This window comes from Vigna unguiculata, chromosome 7 (assembly GCF_037176805.1).
Source record: "Vigna unguiculata cultivar grain cowpea cultivar isolate G323 ecotype 2 chromosome 7, ASM3717680v1, whole genome shotgun sequence".
NCBI lineage: Eukaryota > Viridiplantae > Streptophyta > Magnoliopsida > Fabales > Fabaceae > Vigna > Vigna unguiculata.
In genome coordinates, this window is record NC_140798.1 from 7,568,717 (window position 1) to 7,590,036 (window position 21,320).

General features: G+C 32.2%; 2 protein-coding genes across 2 annotated transcripts; one reads left to right on the top strand and one right to left on the bottom strand.

Moving 5' to 3' along the window:
- Positions 1 to 4,145: 4,145 nt before the first annotated feature.
- Positions 4,146 to 7,192, top strand: LOC114192494 (vacuolar protein-sorting-associated protein 37 homolog 1-like). The gene is made up of 7 exons (XM_028082233.2): positions 4,146 to 4,282; positions 4,387 to 4,461; positions 4,741 to 4,828; positions 6,272 to 6,311; positions 6,410 to 6,456; positions 6,534 to 6,654; positions 6,762 to 7,192. Exons 1-7 carry the CDS (start codon positions 4,266 to 4,268, stop codon positions 6,920 to 6,922), a joined length of 549 nt encoding a protein of 182 aa, XP_027938034.2. The 5' UTR covers positions 4,146 to 4,265; the 3' UTR covers positions 6,923 to 7,192.
- A 219-nt stretch (positions 7,193 to 7,411) lies between these two features.
- Positions 7,412 to 9,900, bottom strand: LOC114192493 (Tetratricopeptide repeat (TPR)-like superfamily protein). Its single transcript, XM_028082232.2, has 3 exons — positions 9,586 to 9,900; positions 8,059 to 8,389; positions 7,412 to 7,933 (listed from the first exon to the last, which is right to left on the bottom strand). Exons 1-3 carry the CDS (start codon positions 9,810 to 9,812, stop codon positions 7,844 to 7,846), a joined length of 648 nt encoding a protein of 215 aa, XP_027938033.1. The 5' UTR covers positions 9,813 to 9,900; the 3' UTR covers positions 7,412 to 7,843.
- Between the last annotated feature and the right edge of the window lie 11,420 nt (positions 9,901 to 21,320).

Below are 21,320 nucleotides of genomic sequence, written 5' to 3' on the forward strand. Positions count from 1 at the left end.
ATTAAGAGTGATTGAGATTTAGGCTATGTTATTTATATAAAGAGTTTTGATAATAATAAATAATGAATGAGATATATTCATGTTATTTTATATAGACCTTTTAATATGTTCCTGTGTAAGTTTTAGTTTACCATAGTATTTAGTGGTTAATTTCAAATGTTAGATGCTAAATCAATTCATATATTTTTAATGATAAAATGAGACATGTAACAAAGTTGTAATCACAATTTGTTGGTATATTTAAAATGAAACATTGATTGGTCAATTTGAGTTATTAAAAAAGCTATAAATGAGTAAGCACGTAAAGTGCAACATCTATAGAAATAAAGTGCAACATCTATAGAAAGTATATATTTCTATTAAGGTTCATATTAAAATCTTGAAAGAAAATATAACAAATAAGTTGTAAATTATAAAATATATATATATATATATATATATATATCATATGAACCTTCTAATTTTTGTTTGATGTCGTTAGTATCTAGGAAGTTTGGTTCTAGAGGGTAAGTTTTTTTTTTTTTTTTTTTTTTTATCGACAATGTTAGTTGTTAGTGAGGAAATTTGAACTTACAACCTCTCTCACCCTCCCTTCCAAACTCACCTTATATCTCCAAATTGTTAGTGGAGGAGTTGAACTCACAACTTTTCTCACCCTCCCTTCCAACTTTACAACTAAGTTATCCTTATATCCCCTGATTCTAGAGTGAGTATTCTATACATACAACCTATGTAGTTTATGCATATCATTAATTAACCAACTTTCATACTTCTTAAATATTTATCTCATCTTAAGCCTCTCTAGTCTTAATAGTTTTATGAAAAATGTACAAATATCAAGGTGATCATATTACCGAATATAACTTGCATGATCTCACTACCCTCCAATAATTAGGATAAAGCCTCTCATCGAGAGTGGCCAACAAAGCTAGTTGTTTCTCCTCACTTAGTAAGCAAGCCAAAGTAAGAGATCCACCATTTGCCAATCCCCAAGGTCTCCATGAACCTTCATAGCCTCATCCCTAGTGTATCATTGTCCACTGTTCACTTTTATTACACCTCTCAATGTACTTTCATGACTCTAAATCATCGATCTTTCTCTTCAAACTTATTTTCTAAAGTTAATATCTCTTTGAAAATAATCCCCATATCATGTGTCACATATTTTGCCCATTCAAATAGAATTATGATGTTAAATCCTTGATACTACCATGATGCTTTAGATGGTACTACTACCTTTCCCTAATTCTACCAAAAGTTTGGTTGCATAACAACTATAGTTTCCAATGGTAAATAAACTGAAATAAACAACACATTGGGGTTTGGTCACTTTTAGTCTCAATCACAACGTGTATAGCCAAAATGACATTATAATCATATAATTATTCACACACCACAAGTAATTTTCTTAGAATCCACACATTAAAGTGCCAAGAATTGTCTCTTAAAATTCAATATATTGAAAGTGTTTTACAAAAAAGGAAGAATGACAATTTATAGGAGAAGTCATCTTCAAATATAAATGTGTATATAAGAAACCAACAATAGTTACAACAACAATATTAACAACTACAAAACAATGGACTCCAACAAGAACATAAAATACAACAATCACAATCACAATACAATGCAACAATAATAATAACAACGATAACAAAAACACTATCAATAACAACAAAAACACCAGCACCAACAACACCAAAACAAGAGCAACAACAACAATATTGATGTTCAGTGTCATTCTTGTAATCAAAGGTTATAAGTTTTATGTAAAATATGCAATACAAAGTACAACTTAGGTTGATTCTCAAAGGACGCATATTGATTATATTTCATTTTTAATATTATTCATGTACAAATTAATTTAGGGGTTTGGAAATTGAAAAATGTAGAACACAAATTGATAAACACAACAGGAAAAAAAAATAAAAAATTAAGATATGTAAAATGATTAATCCACATACTCACAAAGCAAATAATTCATCTTATCATAGTTCTCTAAAGATTTAAATCAAAGTTTGCACAATTAATTGATTCAATTAAATCAATCATCTTAATCAAATCAAAATATCATTCAACGTAATATCAAATCGATATTCAATTGATTCCTAATTTGATATTTCAAGTCAAAAAAACAAATTGTAATCACAAAGTGAAAAATCAAAATCCGAGAAGAGGACAACAAATTCAGAGTGTTACAAAACTAAATTCGAGTTGTTTCGTTTTTTATTTTTTATCCTTAAGAATTAGTTATTCATTGACAGAAAATAGAAAACAAAATTGAGAGAAGAAAAGGAAAATTCAAAACACAATTTGAAGAAGAAGAAAAAAAAAGAGAGAAAAGGAGATAAAGAGAGAATTCCTTAATGTGAAAAATAAGCAAATAATTTGTGTGTGTATGTTTAGAGCACATTTACAAATAAAGTAAAGATGAGCCTCAATGTGGGCTCTAATTAGATCTATAAGTCTAATTACAAAAGTCCAAACTAAAATAAGAAAATTTTAATCTGTAGAACTTTTATACATAAAATTAGCAAATTTGTCTCAACTTAAAAGAATCAGAAAAAATAGTTAAGAAATAGTTTACTTTTTTAACATCTCTTTAAAACATTATTATTAAATTAATATTCAATTATAAGGATTAAATTAATTAAGAAATTATAAAATATTACCTAGGAATAAAACTTGTAAAGTTTATTAAGCATACCAAATCAAGGTAAAACTCACTTAAAATAAAATAGAATTTTGAAAATGTTTGTTATAACACCGTTATATTGAAAATATTATTTAAGTACTTTCTAAAAATAGTAGAAGTACCCATATCAGTATTTAATGTCAACGTTGACTAAAATTTTCCTTTAGATGACACGACGTTTAATCACGATCAGGAAAGTAATTTTGAATTAGTTCGGCAGATGATTTTTTAATTCAATTTTTTTAAATGATTTAAAAAACACATTTTATTAATAAGTATTTTAGTTAAAAAATAGTAATTTTCTTAGAATATTTACATATAATTTTACAAACAGTAAATTAAACAATTTAGTGAATTTATTTTATAAGGGTATTTTATTAACCAGCCATTTAATACACATTTAAAAGCAATGCACTCTTTTAAATTTACATGTCAGCATATTAGTTTATCAAACTGAACTAAGAAATCTCAATAAGTGCTACCTGAAAATTAACCGATGCCATAATTGCTTAAAACTTCACCTACGGTCACATTGGTCTTTTAAATTAAGAAAAAATTGAGTAGATTTTCAGACATTTTATTTCACTCTAAGATATTAATTTATTTTTCATTTTGACTCCAATTCAGAGACGAGTGTACTAATAATAATATAAGTTTACGGATAAAATGAAAAAAGTATATATATTAATGAATATACCTGACCCAAAATGTATTATTATTGTCAAGTCCAAAATAGTCTAATATGAGATTATTTAAGTGTGAGATATATATATATGAAATATTAATAATAAAAGAAAAAGATTATAGTTATATCTTGAATTTATTTTATTTTTTGTCATATTAAAGGACCCATGGAAACATATAAATATCTTGATGACACGACTAATCTAACTTAATACTCATCTTATATTCAAATATTTGTTACAATCTTTTCCCTCTTTTTTACAATAATCACAAGTTTTGATATACCCTGGCAGCAAACTTTTTTCACCTCGGATCAATAATGAAAATTTTTGATAGGAAAATGATACTATAACAAAATTTTATTTGACAAACTTTGACAGACAACTATTTTTATAAAAGAAAATATAAAATTTTATTACTTTATTTTGAAACATCTATAAAAAAAAATTACTATATTTAATAACTTTGTCAACTTTATTAAAAATTTGTTTACCAAAAAATCATTTTTATTTCGGATAAGAACAATTAATTTCAGATCTTAAAAAAATACAACTTACTTTAATAATAAAATACAATTTCGAGCTATATAATAATGTTTTGTAAATCATATTTTTTTCCAAATGAGCGACAAAAATTCGAAAGAGAAAAATAAATGATTTAAAATATATATATATATATATATATATATATATATATATATATATATATATATATATATATATATATATATATAAGAAAGAGAGAAGAATAAATATTTGTTCCACGATAGTGACAACGACAAAGCGCAACGCGTAGCGGAAGTCATAAGAAAAAGAGACATTAATTTCAGAGCTCCCAACCAAAAACAGCGCAAAACCTCGTTGGTTCCGAAGCTTGAAACAGAACCATGTCCACTAGATTCCGGTAACCCTCCTTGTTTTCAGATATGATTCTTTGCTTTTATTGTTTCTTTTAATTGATTCATCATTCATGTGATGTTTTAAGCTTAAAGGTTTGTTTACGAGCAGGGGATCACAGGAAAACCAACATGGTTCTTCTTCCACCACCCATGATGGACCTGTTGCTACTTTGAAGAATAAAAGGTCTTCAACAAACGTCATATCATTTCTTCTGTTTTCGAAATTTTAAATTTTTGTTATGTAACAGTGCATTGACTTTATGAATAATTTGATCTTGTTAAATGAGAGTTTAATAGACATGCAATCTCACTTACAAATCACATGTTTTCAAGGTATTTATTGTAAAAATCAACGAATTATTACATAAACCAGTTTATGATAAGATTACGCTGTTACAGTTCGATGTCTTTTAAATATTAGCAATATTAATGATTCCTTATTCTGTTTTTATGAACTTGGCAGTGTTGATGAGTTGCGGAAGCTTTTGTCTAACAAAGACGCGTATCAGCAGTTTTTACATTCACTGGAGGAGGTCAAGATTCAAAATCATGTAAGATATGCAGTGATCATGATGATTATTATTCTGAGAATTTCTAGAGTTCCCTTTTTGGTCACTTTTTTCATATTAATTTCATTGTGTTGCTTGTAATGTTTTGCCACGGTCTTTGAGGTAATAGAGTATGCAATTTTTTTTCTGGTATCGTGTTGGATACAATGGAGAAGAATTGGGGATATGCATATGAACTTATACGTCAGAATTTCTCCAAGTTGAACGTATTTCTTGATCTGTCATGCTTTATAGATGAAATTGTTGTTTTTACTGATTTAAGAAAAACAGAAGAAATTGTTGAGGCATGTCAGTGCTATGGGAAATTATGTTTTAATATAATTGTGTGTTTATGTTCATGAGTAATATTTGTGGAGTTTAGAAGGATATGCATAAAATGGTTGATTGGTTGTAACATACCCTTTCAAAACAAAATGTTTTTGTTAAATTTTCGTTTTCCCTTCGCAATGAGTGAGGCATATTAAGGTCATGTTTGGACACATTTCTCTATAAACTCCTTTTAAGAAAAGAGAGAGAGAGAGAGAGAGAGAGAGAGAGAGAGAGAGAGAGAGAGAGAGAGAGAGAGAGAGAGAGAGAGAGAGAAATATTGAATTAATTTCTCCTTAAACTAAAATTAGTGTATACAAAAGTAAAAGTTAGCTTGGATAGCCTTTCTAAATTTTTATTTTTAACTAGTGCATAAGCTAGTTTTGGCTTATGGATAGAAGTTTCACCGTTAGCATAAGCTATTTTCGGTAGTGGCAGGTGGTTGATCCTACAGGTTGAGTTTAAATCCCTGATGTTACAGTAGGGGAGATTGTTAGCCTAATTATGTTAACCTCAATTATTGTTGAGTTTAATGTCCAGAGTCTCGATCCGTAGTGCTTATATTGGGTGCAACACCTCGTTGTTCGATCCATCTTTTGGAATCAAAATGAGGAAATGAAAGTTCCATCCTCAATAGCCTACTTAAACTTTCCTAGAAAGGTTTCTCCTAGCTGTCATTTACTAGTTTTTCAATTTGCATAGTTGCGAAATTGAAGTGTCAGTGTCAGTGTCAGAATTCTGCATTTGTACTACAAGATCCAAACAATTGGCATGTTTTTTAGTAGCACATCTCATAAACTCACTGGGGGTTCCTATCAGACCCAAAATTCAGAGCATTTCTGCAGAAGTTTTTAAATGCTGTGGTTAACTGATGCTTTTAGATGGACATTACTCGATTTTAATGTCCCACCCTCACACCACCACCACCACCAAAGTAAATAAATACCGAAAACTATTGTTCTAATGTTTTTTATTTTTATTATTGTTAGTATTTTGTTAATGGGATGAGTTGAACCAAAAATTTCTTTCACCCTCTCTTCTGACTTTAGCACTAAGTCACTTTATAACTCCTTTATTGCTCGTATTTTAACACGTTTTTACCCCCAATGATTTGATCAGGTGAATGATGAACTTTGCAAGGAGAATCTGCAGCTTGCTGGTGAGTTATTGAATTCTTTTCGTTGTGACGATGCCATCAGATGGCTAGCTGCCAGCTGAATATTTTAGATCATCTCAAACACTTTATTTTAAATTCAGAGGAAAATCTACGAAAAGAACCTCGCATTGTGGAACTCAGGAACCAGGTATGATCATAATCCTAATATTTGTTTGATTATATTCTAAAGTGAGCACGAATTTGACCCCTTTCATATGGAAACAGTATAGAATAATTTGTACGACTGAGTTAGCTGCTGCTCAAGAGAAATTAAACGAGCTTTACAGGGAGAAAGAAAAAATAATTAAGTTGAATTCCCCACTGTACCTTCTCCAAAGGATTCAAGGTATGAATTGACACGGTGACTTTCTCTCATAAACATAACTACTGTAATCACGAAAATTTATCTTTATGACCTGCTTGGTTTCGTAATATCTTATAATGATTCTGCAGATGCTATGAATAAGACAGATGAGGAATCCGAAAATCTGCACCATCAATTCCTTGACAGAGAGATTGAACTTGGAGCCTTTTTGCAGAAATACAAAAAACTACGTAGCGCTTACCACAGGAAAAGTCTAATAAATCTTGCAGCTAAAACATCAAATATCTGAACATCACATAAGAATATCCAGAATTAGGAATGTAACTTGTTTGTAGAGCCTCTAATTGATTTTCTGTTCGTTCTTGCCAATACAGTAGTCATATATGTCAATATTTAAGTAGTTTCAGACCATCTGAAAAATAGTACACAATCTTCTCTTATTTGGCTCCTGCGTTATTTTCATCAATAAGATTTTCCAAAGGCTATGTGTTGTATTGTAATTATCATCGCTATTATAGGATCCAACTTGTGTTTGAAGTGTCTGGACATGTGAAAATAATGCGTTGTGCTTTTTCATAAAGGAAAGTTAAATTTCATCTCTCTGAAAAAAATGGTCTAGATAAGATAATATCATCAATATTGCATTTTTTATTTTGTACTGTAAATTACAGTCCACATCATCAGCAGTCATCTGATGAGGGTTCTTATAATGTTAATCTCCCACTAAAAGACGAACAAGGATTTGGGTACGTGAATCTTAATGATCATGCCCGAGAGATAAAAGGCAAAAGCACTGTATTGCACTGCCATTGAAAAAGCACTATTCCAGTCATCTAGATGGTACAACAAATATCCAGTATATTGAAGCGGGAACAACAGGAATCGTTGTCTCGTACATTTCACTATTTTTTTTTTTTGGTTTCCTTAGGTTGTACATAGAAAACAGAAGAGGTACACATATCGGGGGTTATGAACCGTATACATATAGCTATAAGCCTGAAAGAGGCATCATAATATCTAAACTAACAGTATCAAGGGCTGACCAGACTAAAACCATTGCTACGAAATTGAAGTAATCAACAATAGTCGAACAGAATAATATCGACCAGTTGATCCTTACCTGCCATGGCCGCCCTCAGGAAAATAAATAGGATCTTTATCTTCTACTATGCGAACCAACTGGCTCAAATTTAAGTAACCACACCAAGTTTCATTTTTCTTCCAAGTAACCTAGCTCTTTCTCCCACTTAAGGCCAAACATTTGGCGACCAAAAGGCACAATGAGGTTATACCGGAAAACCTGCCAAGAAAATGTAGAACCATTACATGAGCATTACAATTATGACTGGAATTAAAAATTTAAAAGGACCAAGAATTCAATTATCCCTTCCATTTCCCAGGAAACATTATGGCAGATGACCTCACCTTATCATTGATTTCTCGTAACTGCAGTTTCAAATTCTCTGAACTTTCGACCCACTCAGAGTGATCTCCTCCACATTTAGTAGCCCAAGCTTTCTTCAAGGACATCCTCCATTCAGATATTTTAGATCTTATTTCTTTGTTAAGCTCAACCCACTCTGGTGCACATCCATTTTTTGACAAGATTCGGTACAGGGTGTCTTCAGCTGGATCTGCATGAGGATTTGTGTCAAGCTTAAGGGGCTTGCCTTTGCCTGGCAAGTTCTCAAACTGGCCCTCTTCCATGGAATGCCATATCCTTTGCTCAACAACGTTAATAATATCAGTCTCTGACCTGTCCAACGCCCGGTTTGTGTTAAACACAAGATGGAGTAAACCAACATAATCTCGCCAAAAGTATTAGACTCAAAATCAATATTGGTAGCACTATCAATCGTACCACTAGTGCACCAGTGCCCCCTCGTCCTGAGGGCAACTTAACTGGCCATTGGGAGATGTTAAAACCAATGATACATATACTATATACAAGGAATGCTGATAGCAAACTGTATAACACTTTCTAATACTTTCTCTTTCATTGGTTGAAAATCACATGTATTCCACTCATTTTGGAAATGAGAATCCCATATTTAATGAGAATTATTCAAATTTCACTCATTAGGACAAAATAGACCAGGAATGTTTTTTTACAACATCTGCAATACAAGTTGCTTATAGCATTATTAAACTAAAGAACCAATTCTTATGCAGTCTCCCCATTATAACAATTGAGATGATCGTGTTTAAATTAGAACTAAAGAACAGTTATTTATACCATCATTGATTCTTAATTGCTCTTAAGAGTGGCGAGACAATTGTAGAACCGGTTTCCAGTTCTTAAATACTGCACCATCAGACAAAAAACTTGTTTAAATTCTTAAATTCACAAGGCATTGTAGAGCCTACTATAAGTGAGTTTAGTAACTCCACCATGGTTAGACGATTAAAAATGTTCTTAAACGTATATTAGTATCATTTCTAATCTACCAGAGGGCACAGTTTTATGCATATGCTTTTAATTCCATTTGCTACATCCAAGACAAGAATGAAAGTTCCACTTCTTTATGTTTCTATTTCAAATGTATAATTTCGTATTAAACTCATGTATTCACCACGTAAGAGAAGATTAATGAGTTACACTCAATTAAATATCAAATAAATACACTCAAACAGCTAAACAATTTACTATAGTGCAGAAGTTTTATCTTAATTTTAACCATTCAAAGAGCTGAATCTATCAATTTCATATTCACTGACATTTTAAACCTAAGGCAATGAAAGTGCCGAGATATAGAGATATATCCGAAAAAGATACAGCCGAACTTTGTTATCGTTGCTTGCTCTGCCGTAAAAGATTCAGAACAGAAAAATTCAATCTCACGAATACACGCACGCGAGCGCGCGTAATCGTGAAGAATTTTGAAAAGTATATTGAAATCAGATTACAGGAATAGCGGCCTTTTCAAACATGTGGACGTGCGTTATTACTACCTGACATTGTTGCGCTGGCCGCGTAGCTCCGGCGGTAGTTTGCGATCATGAACGGCGTCGATAACGGCCGTAAGACGATCCATGAGCTTCTTCCCCGTTTTAGGCTTACCGGAGGACGATGACGACGATGAAGAGGAAGAAGATGAGGAGGAGAATCTAGCGGTGGAAACGAAGAGATCGCGCGAATTGATACTCGTAAATCCCCTTAGGCGAAGACACGTTGCCATGCTTCCTCTCTCACACCACACCACCCTCTCGATTTCTGCCTCTCACCCTTTCTCCTTCTGCAATAACTTCCATTCACTCCTGTTCACAAATCTACAATTATAATTTAAATTCTTTTATTTAATTGTAAATAAGTTGTATCACCCATAAAATGTGGTGATTGAGTTTCATATTCTTTTAGCATTGATCAGTATTTTGGTAGCAATATTCATTGGATTAATTCAATGTAATTTTGTAATCTTTAATTTAGTCGCTGTTTCATTTAAAGGATTAGATGTGGTTCCTAAATTATTGTTAATACAATTTTTTGGAAATGATTACATGTTATTTTTTGTTATTTTAATTTATTTTCGTCTCACCACCTTATGTTATGACCTCTTTTTCCTTTGCACATCCCACTCATCGCATTAATAAAACTTGTTTTCTTCCATCAGTATCTCATCGACAATTTCATTAGTTTCTTTCTTGTTAGCCTGTAATTCTTATTTTGGCTTGGTACTTGTGATTCGTATATGTTATGGATGGACAAAATTTTCTACTTAATTTTACCTTATGATTTATCATACTAAAAACAATTTTGCATCAATTTTGCATGTTTCTTTGAAAAGATCAAGAACATACAATCTTTAGAAGATAAAGATGTTTTTCTTTGAGTAAATAATTTCTATTTGTATAAAGTAGTAATTTTTCTAAGTCCTTCATTTTAAGTTGCCTAGAAAGACTTTCTTTCAAGATTTGTTTCTCGTGTTTATTATTTCCTACAACAATCATATCATTAACATAGACCAAGGGTATAGTAAGTTTTCCTTCTAGGGAATTAATGCATTATGAATAGCCTATGGTCACCTTGACTTTATTGATATCCAATAGAGATAATAACTTGAGTGAGTCTACCAAACTAAGCACGGGGTGACTGCTTGAGTCTATACAAGATTTTCTTCAATCTACATACTTTATGCCTTTCTTCAGTACGCCTACAACCCGGAGGAATTTCCATGTAGACTTATTCCTCTAATTGTCCATGCCATAAAGCATTTTTCATGTCAATTTTTTGTAATTCCCAACCAAAATAAGTTGTCAATGACAAAATGATTATAACAATATTCATTTTTGCCACTATAGCAAATGTATCCTCATAATCAACACCATAAGTCTCAGTAAATTCTTTAGCAACTAAATTTGCTTTATAATGTTCTAATGAACCATTGAGTTTATACTTCACATTATAAACCTATTTGCATCTTACTGCCTTTTTATCCTGCGGTCTGTTAATAATTTTCTATGTTTGGTTTTATTATAAGGGCACTCATATCTTCATTCATGGTTTGAACCCAATTATCATCCTTTAATGCTTCTTGAACTAAAGTAGGGACTCTGAATGCATCAATGGTAGAGAGGAAACTTTGATGCTGCATAGATAGGTTTTTAGTAGTTACAAAATAAGAAATATGATACTTGGTACAAGACCAAGTTCCTTTTCTCAAAGCAATGGGTAAGTCATCAAGGTTAGGTTCACAACCAAGGAATTTTCCAAAGGTTCGAGGGTGGGAGAAAAAGGAGCATTTAACCTCGGGTTAGATGATTAGTGTTCTTTTTGGATCGGATTAGTTTACTTTTGTTCCCTATGATATTGTATATAAAAGAAATTATTTAGACGACTAATTTTTGAAGTTGTCCCTAACTCAAGAATAGAGATGTCCTTATTAGGAGCAACTTCAAAAATATGCTTAATTTATGGAGTTGACCCTGACTCGGGAATAAAAAAATCCTTTATTAGGAGCAACTTCAGAGATATCCAAATGAGAGGTGTCAGGAGAAGTATTAGGAGTACTAAGAGTTGTATGAGACAATTCTTGTATGAAAGAGACAAAAGATGACTGAAGAGATTCAAAAGACTCACCTTCCAAAAAAGTTCTCGCCCTAAAGACATTCGTAAAAAAAGATTTAGTTCCATCAAAGTGACATTCATGGAGATAAAAACTTTTCGACTCGAAAGATGGTAACAACAATATTTCTTTTTATTATATGTATAACCAACAAATATGCATTTAACAACTCTAGGATCTAACTTTCCACAAAACCAACTATGGATATGGACAAATGCGACACATCTAAACACATGACTATGATGGCTAGATAGAAAAGGAACAAATGGAAAGAAGGAAGACATGAACTTAATGGAACTTAGACCATCTAGAACTTGAGCAGGTAGTCAGTTAATAAGATAGGCAACAATGAGGATAACTTCTCTCCAATAAGATTTAGGGACATTCATTTTGAAAAGAAGTGTTTATCTCACCTTAAGAAGATGTTTATTTTTCTTTCAACAAGGTCATTTAATGGTGTTGTTGAAAGGAATTTAGATATGTCATGATTTACATATTCTCTCCAATTATCATAACATTAATGTTTAATTCACTTTCCTAATTGTGTTTTTACCATATTAAAGAATTTGACAAATAAAGTAAAAATTTAGATTTTTCTTTCATGAGATATATTGATGTAACACGGGTACAGTCATTAATAAACGTGACATACATCACATTAAATTATTAGGAGGATATGTTGCATGGTAGTGTTTCACAAGTTAACATACATCACATTTAAGTGACTCAACAGACTCTAGAAAATAAAGAAGGAATGTGGACTTTAGAATAGAAAAAGAGAGATGTGTTAGATGGTTGTGGACAAGCCAATTTTAAGAGGACTCAAAAGTAATGCAAGATTGGAGACATAGGTATTTGTGTATATTTTTAGTTCCCAAGTGTTAAAACAACACAACTGGTAGTGGAAAACGGCAAGTGCACCGGTCGCACATAATAAGTAATAAATATTGTTATCTAAGTAGGAACTTGTGTAACACATGACAACTCTCACAATTTCTAACTCAATTAGACAACAATGTTCACAAAAACACTAAGAAACACTTTCTGATTTTTATCAAACAACTGATGTGCAACAAGAAATTAACATAGAGTATATACAATTGTCAAGACTAGATTTCATCCACTTCATTCTCATTTGTTCATGCATATGAATTTCATATTCAAGTTAAAATCAACTCATAAATTTACTCAAATCTTATTCCTAGTGACTTTGAGCCTATAACAACTTATCAAAGTCCAATCCCATGGATCATTAACAAGCAAATATGCATTAAATTCAAGAGTCCTAAGATTACTAATGAATCATGTTATATCCCTATATACAAACTTCATTAGGTATTCAATTTCAGTTCTAGGTTCAAAAGACATTTTTCAACACCTCAAGAACCACAAAATGTCATAGGTGATCAAGCCACAAAAGCATTAAGCACAAAAAACAAATACTAACTTGAATTGGAAAATCATACATATATTAATAACACAAATTACATAAGAACTTAGTTCATTACATCTAATCTCAACTAATAGGTCTAGCTCTCCATGGTAGAAAACCTAGGGTTACAAATTGAAGAAATGAGGAAGAAATTGAAACCAAAGTGAGATGCACGTTCTTTCTTAAGGTTCTTAGCAGTTGCTCCATTCTCCAATCGCGCCTACCCTTCGCATCAACACCTCCAATTCATAGATCATATCCATCATAAACCCCAAAAGGGGGAAAACACCTTAAATGAAAATTGAAACCTTCATGAGGAAATGGGAAAGCTTCCTAGCACCCCAAATAACCTTTAAGGGCTTCTCGTGGTCGCTCAAGGTGGATAGAAAGTGTGGGAGGAAGAGAATTTGTCAAACCCTTGCGAAAAACCTAAATAAATACCCTATTTTGACTATTCTAGGCCGTTACCGCCCGACTCCATCTCAGCACCGTTGGATGCTATTAGTTAAAACGCAAAATAGCAGTTTTTGTGAAGCCACTACCCGACCACTACTAGGTGTAACATCTCGTCAGGATATTACTGATTTATAAATAAATAAAATAAATAAATTAAAACCGCGCGCATTTAATAGTACCTCATTTTCCCAAAACGCGGGAAAATTTAAAAACTTTATTAAACCATCGAATAAAGTCTATGAATACCAACACCATAACGTTATAAAATTACCCATCAGGGTTTACAACTGTTTTCAAAGGCAATAAAGAAAACATAAGCATTTCCCCAAGTCTAACCCCTCTCCGCGGCTAAGCGTCACCTGAGCCACCTGCATCAACAGAATCTGCTCCCATGTACCGCGTACACGATCATCGCCACACACACGCAGATAGGGTGAACTTAACAATTAAATCACATATGTAAAGTTACGGAAATATAATCATATAAACACAAGCGACCATACATAACATAAATATCTCACATTGCCCTATTCTTTAATTCCTACCATCTGACCCCCAATCAGATTATTCGTGTTCTACAATGTCTAAGGATTTCTTTAGGGTGACTTGCTGCCATACCTATCGGCCACAACCGATAGAGCACGTGCGGGAAAAAATGCTACGGATCATACACCGCAACGCCAGGTAGAGTTCCCATATACGAACAAAGCCCGTATCGTCCCAAGACTACCAAACTCGTCAGCCAACAACTGAGGAGGGCAATCTATCTGGACCCATCCGTACTGGCCACAACCAGCACACTCACACCGGCAACACTCGCCAACCCGAGCCACAACTCAAGGGTTCCTTGTGTTCATCCGCCATCCCGAGCCACAACTCAAGAGATGCTATTCCAAGCCACAACTCGAGGAATATCACGTGCTTAACCCCTATCCCGAGCCACAACTCAAGGGATACGTTCCGAGCCACAACTCAAGGAACACCAGCAATCTCACCCTTAAAGCATCACTAGACGCACTGTAGATCACAAATTCATAATCAAAACTCAAAGTTGCAGCAGTATAAATCGCCTGGCGGGGGACACGTACCGCTAGGCGCTGCCAGCTTCCAGACCGCCTGGCGGGTGTCGCGTACCGCTAGGCGCTCAGCGCCTCAAAATTCATCTCGCAGCAGGCACCGCCTGGCGGTATTATGCTCACCGCCAGGCGCTGGCCACTCTGTTGCCCACTGTTACCAAGCTATCGCCTGGCGGACCCAATCACGCCGCCAGGCGCTGTATCAGTACAGCAGCACACCAATTGAGTCTCCTGTCACGTGTTTTCATCGTTCACCGCTTCTAGCTCCCAATGCTCTTCTCCCTAACTGAATCACAATAAGTCTATTAGACTTGACTAGTCACAGTGGCCCTGCATCATTGGGGTGCCTTACTTGAAACCATTTCCTAGTCTAGATTCACGTACTTTTGTTATAATTTAGTATAACTCACCCTTTTCTCTAAACAGTGCCCATGCTCCTACAATACTTGTCCTCATTTCCTTCCTCTTTTATAGCCTATTTAATTATGCAGGTTTATCTCACTATATTTTATACTTATTTCCACTATTCCTCAGATTACAGTACCACCGTCCAACCAGACCTCTCAAGGTCCAATATTGCACTCACACAGTTCTATGACTCATACCAAACCTCAATTACAACTATCCCCCATGACTCTAATATACTCATCCTCGCATACCCTATTCACCATCTATGTAATTTCATTCCATCAACTCCCATCCCTATGACTTCGAGCTTCAACCGAATGCACTCATTTTACACCAAGCTCCCACTGACCCTCAACACCCGCTCGATCACGAAAAACACTCCCTCTGTACTGTCACCAACATCGCCTGGCGACCAGCTTCGCGCCGCCAGGCGGTGCATCAGTCTTGGAAACTTCCTAGATTCCTCCTGCACCCACTGCTCGACCATTTTTCCATCTTTATCAATACACACAAAACTAATCCCAGCACAATCATAACAATTTATTTTATACCTTCATTGATCACCAATTCCTATGTCCAATTCACAGTAACACCTTCCAATTTGTGATTTCTGATAGTATACATTCAACCCTAACTCATATTCACTGTTCCATTCATTTAAGCCTTCGATTAGGTGGTTATACCTACTGTTGGTCAATATTACCCTTCTATAAGGATCACCACTGTCTTTTGCCTCGATCAGATTTCACCCAAAATTCTAGAAAACCCAAAAACGAGTCAAAATACCTCGCACCGCCTGGCGGTTCAACCAGTCCCGCCAGGCTCCTCATCAGCAAACCCAGAAAATAGCTAAGACGCTTGCGTCGCCTGGCGGCAGGGAATGTGCCGCTAGGCGGTTCCTCTTCCAAGAACCCAGAACACACCAATTCGCATGAGTCGCCTAGCGGTGGTTCATCACCCGCTAGGCGGTTTCTGGAAAATTCCAGAAACGCAGAATTATGAAGGCTTTAACAATATACCATACAGTTACACATTTATAATCATATGCATAAAATTACGGAGTCCAATTCCCCTAACCTGGAATAACCTCACCAGAACCTCACCAATCTCTCTGATTTTCGTGCTCTAATTTAGATTGCTATTCCAGCTACCCAAGGCTGCCTCTCAACTATCTAGGGTTCTTCCCAACCTTACATATTCAATTCAAAGCCAAAATGCCAAAAACAATGTTTTTAGTTTGGTTCTCCAAGGTTTGAACCCACAACCATGTAATCACCAAGTCTATATCAAACCATTTAACCAATTCATATTTTCTTACTAGGAATCACAATTCAATTATCATAATATACAAAATCATGTTTTCATAGATTTAAATAATAAAATCATAACTTCAAAAGTTAGATAGGACTCGAACCCAAGTCCTCTCGCACAATCACAGTGCTTTCAACCACATGAGCTAGCACCTTTTCCACGTCATACCAACCATAATTTAATGTCATAACTATTTCCCCTCCCGTATTTATTAATTAATTAATTAATTAATTAATTAATTAAATTCTACGGGTCTTACACTAGGTGCTATCAACTAAATTTGTTCTTTGACTTTGTAGCGTTGGACACGATTTCTATGGCGCTCGGTGTGAGTATTTGCTTCAAAATCAATATTTTTATATCCAATCAAGGTAAAAGTTAGGAATCGTTAACTTTATTCACTAAAACAAACACACCAAAACACGTAAAAATCAATGTTATCAACAACCCCATATTCCTTAATAGTTCCAATTGTCTTCCCCATGACAAGATTTTGGAAAACATAATGAGTCAGAAAGAATTACATAACACTTTAGGTCATGGATAAGTCTTTTAACGAAAATAAGATTATTAGAAATGCTAGGAATATAAAGCACATATTTAAGGTTAAAGGATGACAAAGGAGAAACATTACCACATCCAATTATTGAGACACTAGTCCCATTGGCAATAGTAATGTGGTTACCAAAAAGAGAAACATATGATATTAAAAGAGATGAATGATGGGTCATATGGTTTGTCGCACCAAAGTCAAGAACCCAAGAATCATTACATAAAGTTTTAGAAACATTAAAAGAAGAATTGAAGTTCTTACCACTCAGTGCTAGACAACAAGTACCAAAAAGTGGTTTATTGATAGACTCCATGACATATTTCAATCATTCAATTTTAGCACATAATGTATGTATCACCGAAGTTAGAAGTTCAACATTGCTTTGTGGAGTTATCATGCTCTAATAAATAATAGGGATTTCTTAGTCACCTCCTAATTGAAAGCAGAACAATAAGACAAAAATAAACAGTGGCAATGATAATAACAATGACAATTGCAATGGCGGAAGCTTCAACAAAAGGTCTGACGATGACTTCAACAAAGATTCGGTGACAAGTTCAATGAGGGTTCGACAATAGGTTCTATGAGGGTCCAACGATAGGTTTGACAAGGGTCCAACGATAACTCTGACGAGGTTCCAATGAAAACTCCGACAAGGGTCCAATGAAAACTCTGACGAGGGTCTGGTGATAGCTTTGACAAGGGTCTGGTGACAACTTTGGCGAGGGTACGAAGACAACTCTGATGAAGGTTTGACAACCAATCCAACTACAACTTTAATGGTAAATCTAATGAAGGTCTGATGGTGGCTCTACGACGGCTTTGGTAGACAACAAACAGAATGTTGCAGCGACAACAAAACCACAACTTAGGTGCACTTCAAACAATCCAAATATTTAAAAGAAATTAGTGCACTTCAGAGAATCTTATAAAAAATCGTAACTAAAATGACAAAGAAAAAGACGAAAGTCGAACTCTTAAGATTAAGAGCTCTGCTATTAACTTAAAATAATTTATATGAAAGAAAAATTATTTTTATTCAAATTAATTCATTTAGAATAGGACACCGACGTCTATATGAAACATTTATGACCCTAAAATAATAATTACAAAAGTATCTCTAAAACTTTTTCCCAACTTCTAACAACCACTATTATAACATTTAACATCCTACTAACAACCAATAAGCTACCTACAATATTTAATAACAAATGAACTACCTACAATATTTACGAGATTATCTCACTAGAAACCTATGATGCACAAATACAATATATGTATCAGATACGACATGTAACTGATACGTTAATACAGTAATTTTGAAAATAATAAGACACGACACATGATATATACATATTGAAAAATATACATTTTTAAAAAAAAAAACATGAGAAATATATGATTATTCTTGTGTGAATCCAAATTAAAATCAAATGTATTAAATATTTTCAACATAAAAATTTGGTTAAATTATACCTTTGGTCCCCATTTTCGTAACAAAATATCGATTTGGTCCCTCGATTTTTTTTATCTCAATTTGGTCCTATTTTGGAAAATTTGATTTAATCAAGTCTTTTCCGTTAGTGGTGCAGTAACAACGTTAAAAGGAGTGTCACGTGTCAGTTCTTGGATTTTTTGAATTGTTTTTGAATTTTTTGAAAAATTTAAAAATTTGACACGTGTCAAGCTAATATTGTACCACGTGATAGTGACGATGTCACGTGTCACTCTTATGCTAGATGTCATTTCCTCATTCTCAATTTGGTCCCTGTATTTTAATTTTTGTCTCAATTTAGTCCCAATTTTTGTAAAAATTTTGCAATTTTGTCCCTCTCCAAATTGAAACAAAAATTAATTTTTATATAAATATTATACAAATATTTTTATTAAATTTGATATTTTTATTCAAATTGATATTTTTCTTATATATTTTTAACAAAAATAAGTTTATTTAAATTTGTGTTTTCAAATTTTAAATTTACTTGTTTTCCATTTTTACATAAACTAGATAAAATTATTTTTAAAATTTATATAATTGTTATCTTTACACTAACTCAAACATTTATATAGAAATTATTGAACTTTACACATTTTAAAAATATACAATTATTTAAAATATAAATTCAAATAAACAAAACAATATTAAAGTATGATGTAATAAAATATCAATATAATTTATGATTTTTTTTCTATTAGCATTATTTTCTATTAACAACTTTAAAACAATTTTAAATAAAGTTCAGTGTAAAATATAAATATAAATAAATTTAATTTAGTTAAAAATATTTACTTGAAATATCAATTTTGATAGAAATATTTGTGTACATTTATATAGAAATTAAATTTAGTTTCATTTTGGAGAGGAATAAAATTGTTCAATTTTTACAAATATTGAGATTAAATTATGACAAAAATTAAAATATAGGGAACAAACTGAGAATGAGAAATGACATCAGACATAATAGTGACATGTGACAATATCACTTTTACATCATATTGTCATTGCCACGTGGCACAACATCAGCGTGACATGTGGCAATTAATTTTTTAAATTTAAAAAAATTCAAAAGAATAAAAATTAAAAATTATAAAAATCCAAGAATTGACTTGTGACACCCTTTAACGTTGTTATTACACCACTAATGAAAATGACTTGATGGCATCAAATTTTTTCAAAATAAGGACCAAATTGAGATAAAAAATAGAGGGACTAAATCGATATTTTACTACGTAAATAGAGACTAAAATATTAGATACAAATATACGTCAAACACAAATATGTATAACAAATTGAAGTATATGTGTATCATAGTTAAAAACTAAAGCAATCACGTAATAATCTTATCTAACATTCAATTTAGAAGGTTAGAAAAGATAAGTCCAAAGTTCGGATTTATAACATTTTTTTATAGTAAAAACTAAATCTTTATGTTAAGGAAATATTAAAATACGACTTTTATTTTCAGTTTAAAACCTGGAATTTTAAATAGATTCTTTTTGAAATAAAAGTTAAAACATAAAAGAAAAATCTCCTAAGTTGATTCAAGTATTTCATAAAATAAAATAGAAAGGAAAAAATCATGTTATTAAACATGAATTCAAAATAATAAGATCAAGTTAAAATATCATAATTGGGTGATAAGTTTTTACAATTATAAGAAATTAAAATATATAATATTTTAATTGTTTGTAACTGATTTTTTTTTCAATTTTTAAATATTTTTTCTGTTAGAGTATTTAAAATAATTTATATTTCAATTTTTTATTAAGTAATTTAATTTTTCTTTTAAGATAAAATTTCATCTTAAAAATATTTACTTTTAAATATAAATTTTAAAATTAAACTTTAAAATTATATCAATTCAATTTAAATATTTGAATAATATTTAACAATTTATATATATATATACGAAAAAAAGGTGATCAATTGTGAATTTTCAATTTCTATCTTATTTTAGTAACTTTTTAATTATTTGAAACACCTATTAAATTTTTTTTAAAATTTTAACTTTCTTTTAATGTTTTTTTCAAACAAATCATTTTACTATAAAAGAAATTAAAATTCATGAAAAAAAATTAGCTTATCCTACCAATTTATCCTAATAATAAATAAATACACAATTCACATCCACTAAAATTCGATAAAAAGAAAATTAAAAAGCACCATTTTTTCATGTGCTTTTTAATATTATCTGTGATGTGAAATAAAATTATGAATGTGAATTGAATATACTGAAATCATTGTCTACTAATTTGTTGTCTCTTTCAACTCCCTATCATTGAAGCAAATCACTGTATCTGCTCACTAAACGTTGTTGCAATTTTCAATCGGAGTTCGTGTAATAAGGTCCCATAATCTGTTCTGGAAAGATAAATTATATATATAAGTAATGTGACAAGTACAGTGTTATATTCTCCCTAAGTTCCACCATATGATATGATATTTGATCCATATATCATGTTTTTGGTTCATACAACAAACTATACAATAATGAAAAAATAACACCCAAGCGTTAAAGGGTCGCTTTTCATATAGATGTATGGATCTCACCAATATCTTTCTCTCACTCTTTTCTTTTTCTTTTTTTATTATTTACCCCCTTAGTTTTTTTCCTATTAGTAGCCGTCAACACCGTATTTACAAATGGAGGTTCGCAAATGAAATAAAGTAATTTCATTTATATGAACTATACTTTATTTAATGCTACTTAGAAACCAAAACTTTAATAATTATATGGAATCTTCAATCCCTTTCATTTGAAAAGTTTGAGAGGCTAAAGCATTGTGTCAGCGTACTAACTTCCCACTAGTTTTTATTTAGCTTTATTCCATTCTTAGTTTTCCTATTTTTATTGGTAATTTGTTTTAGTGGAAATAAAGCTTTTTTC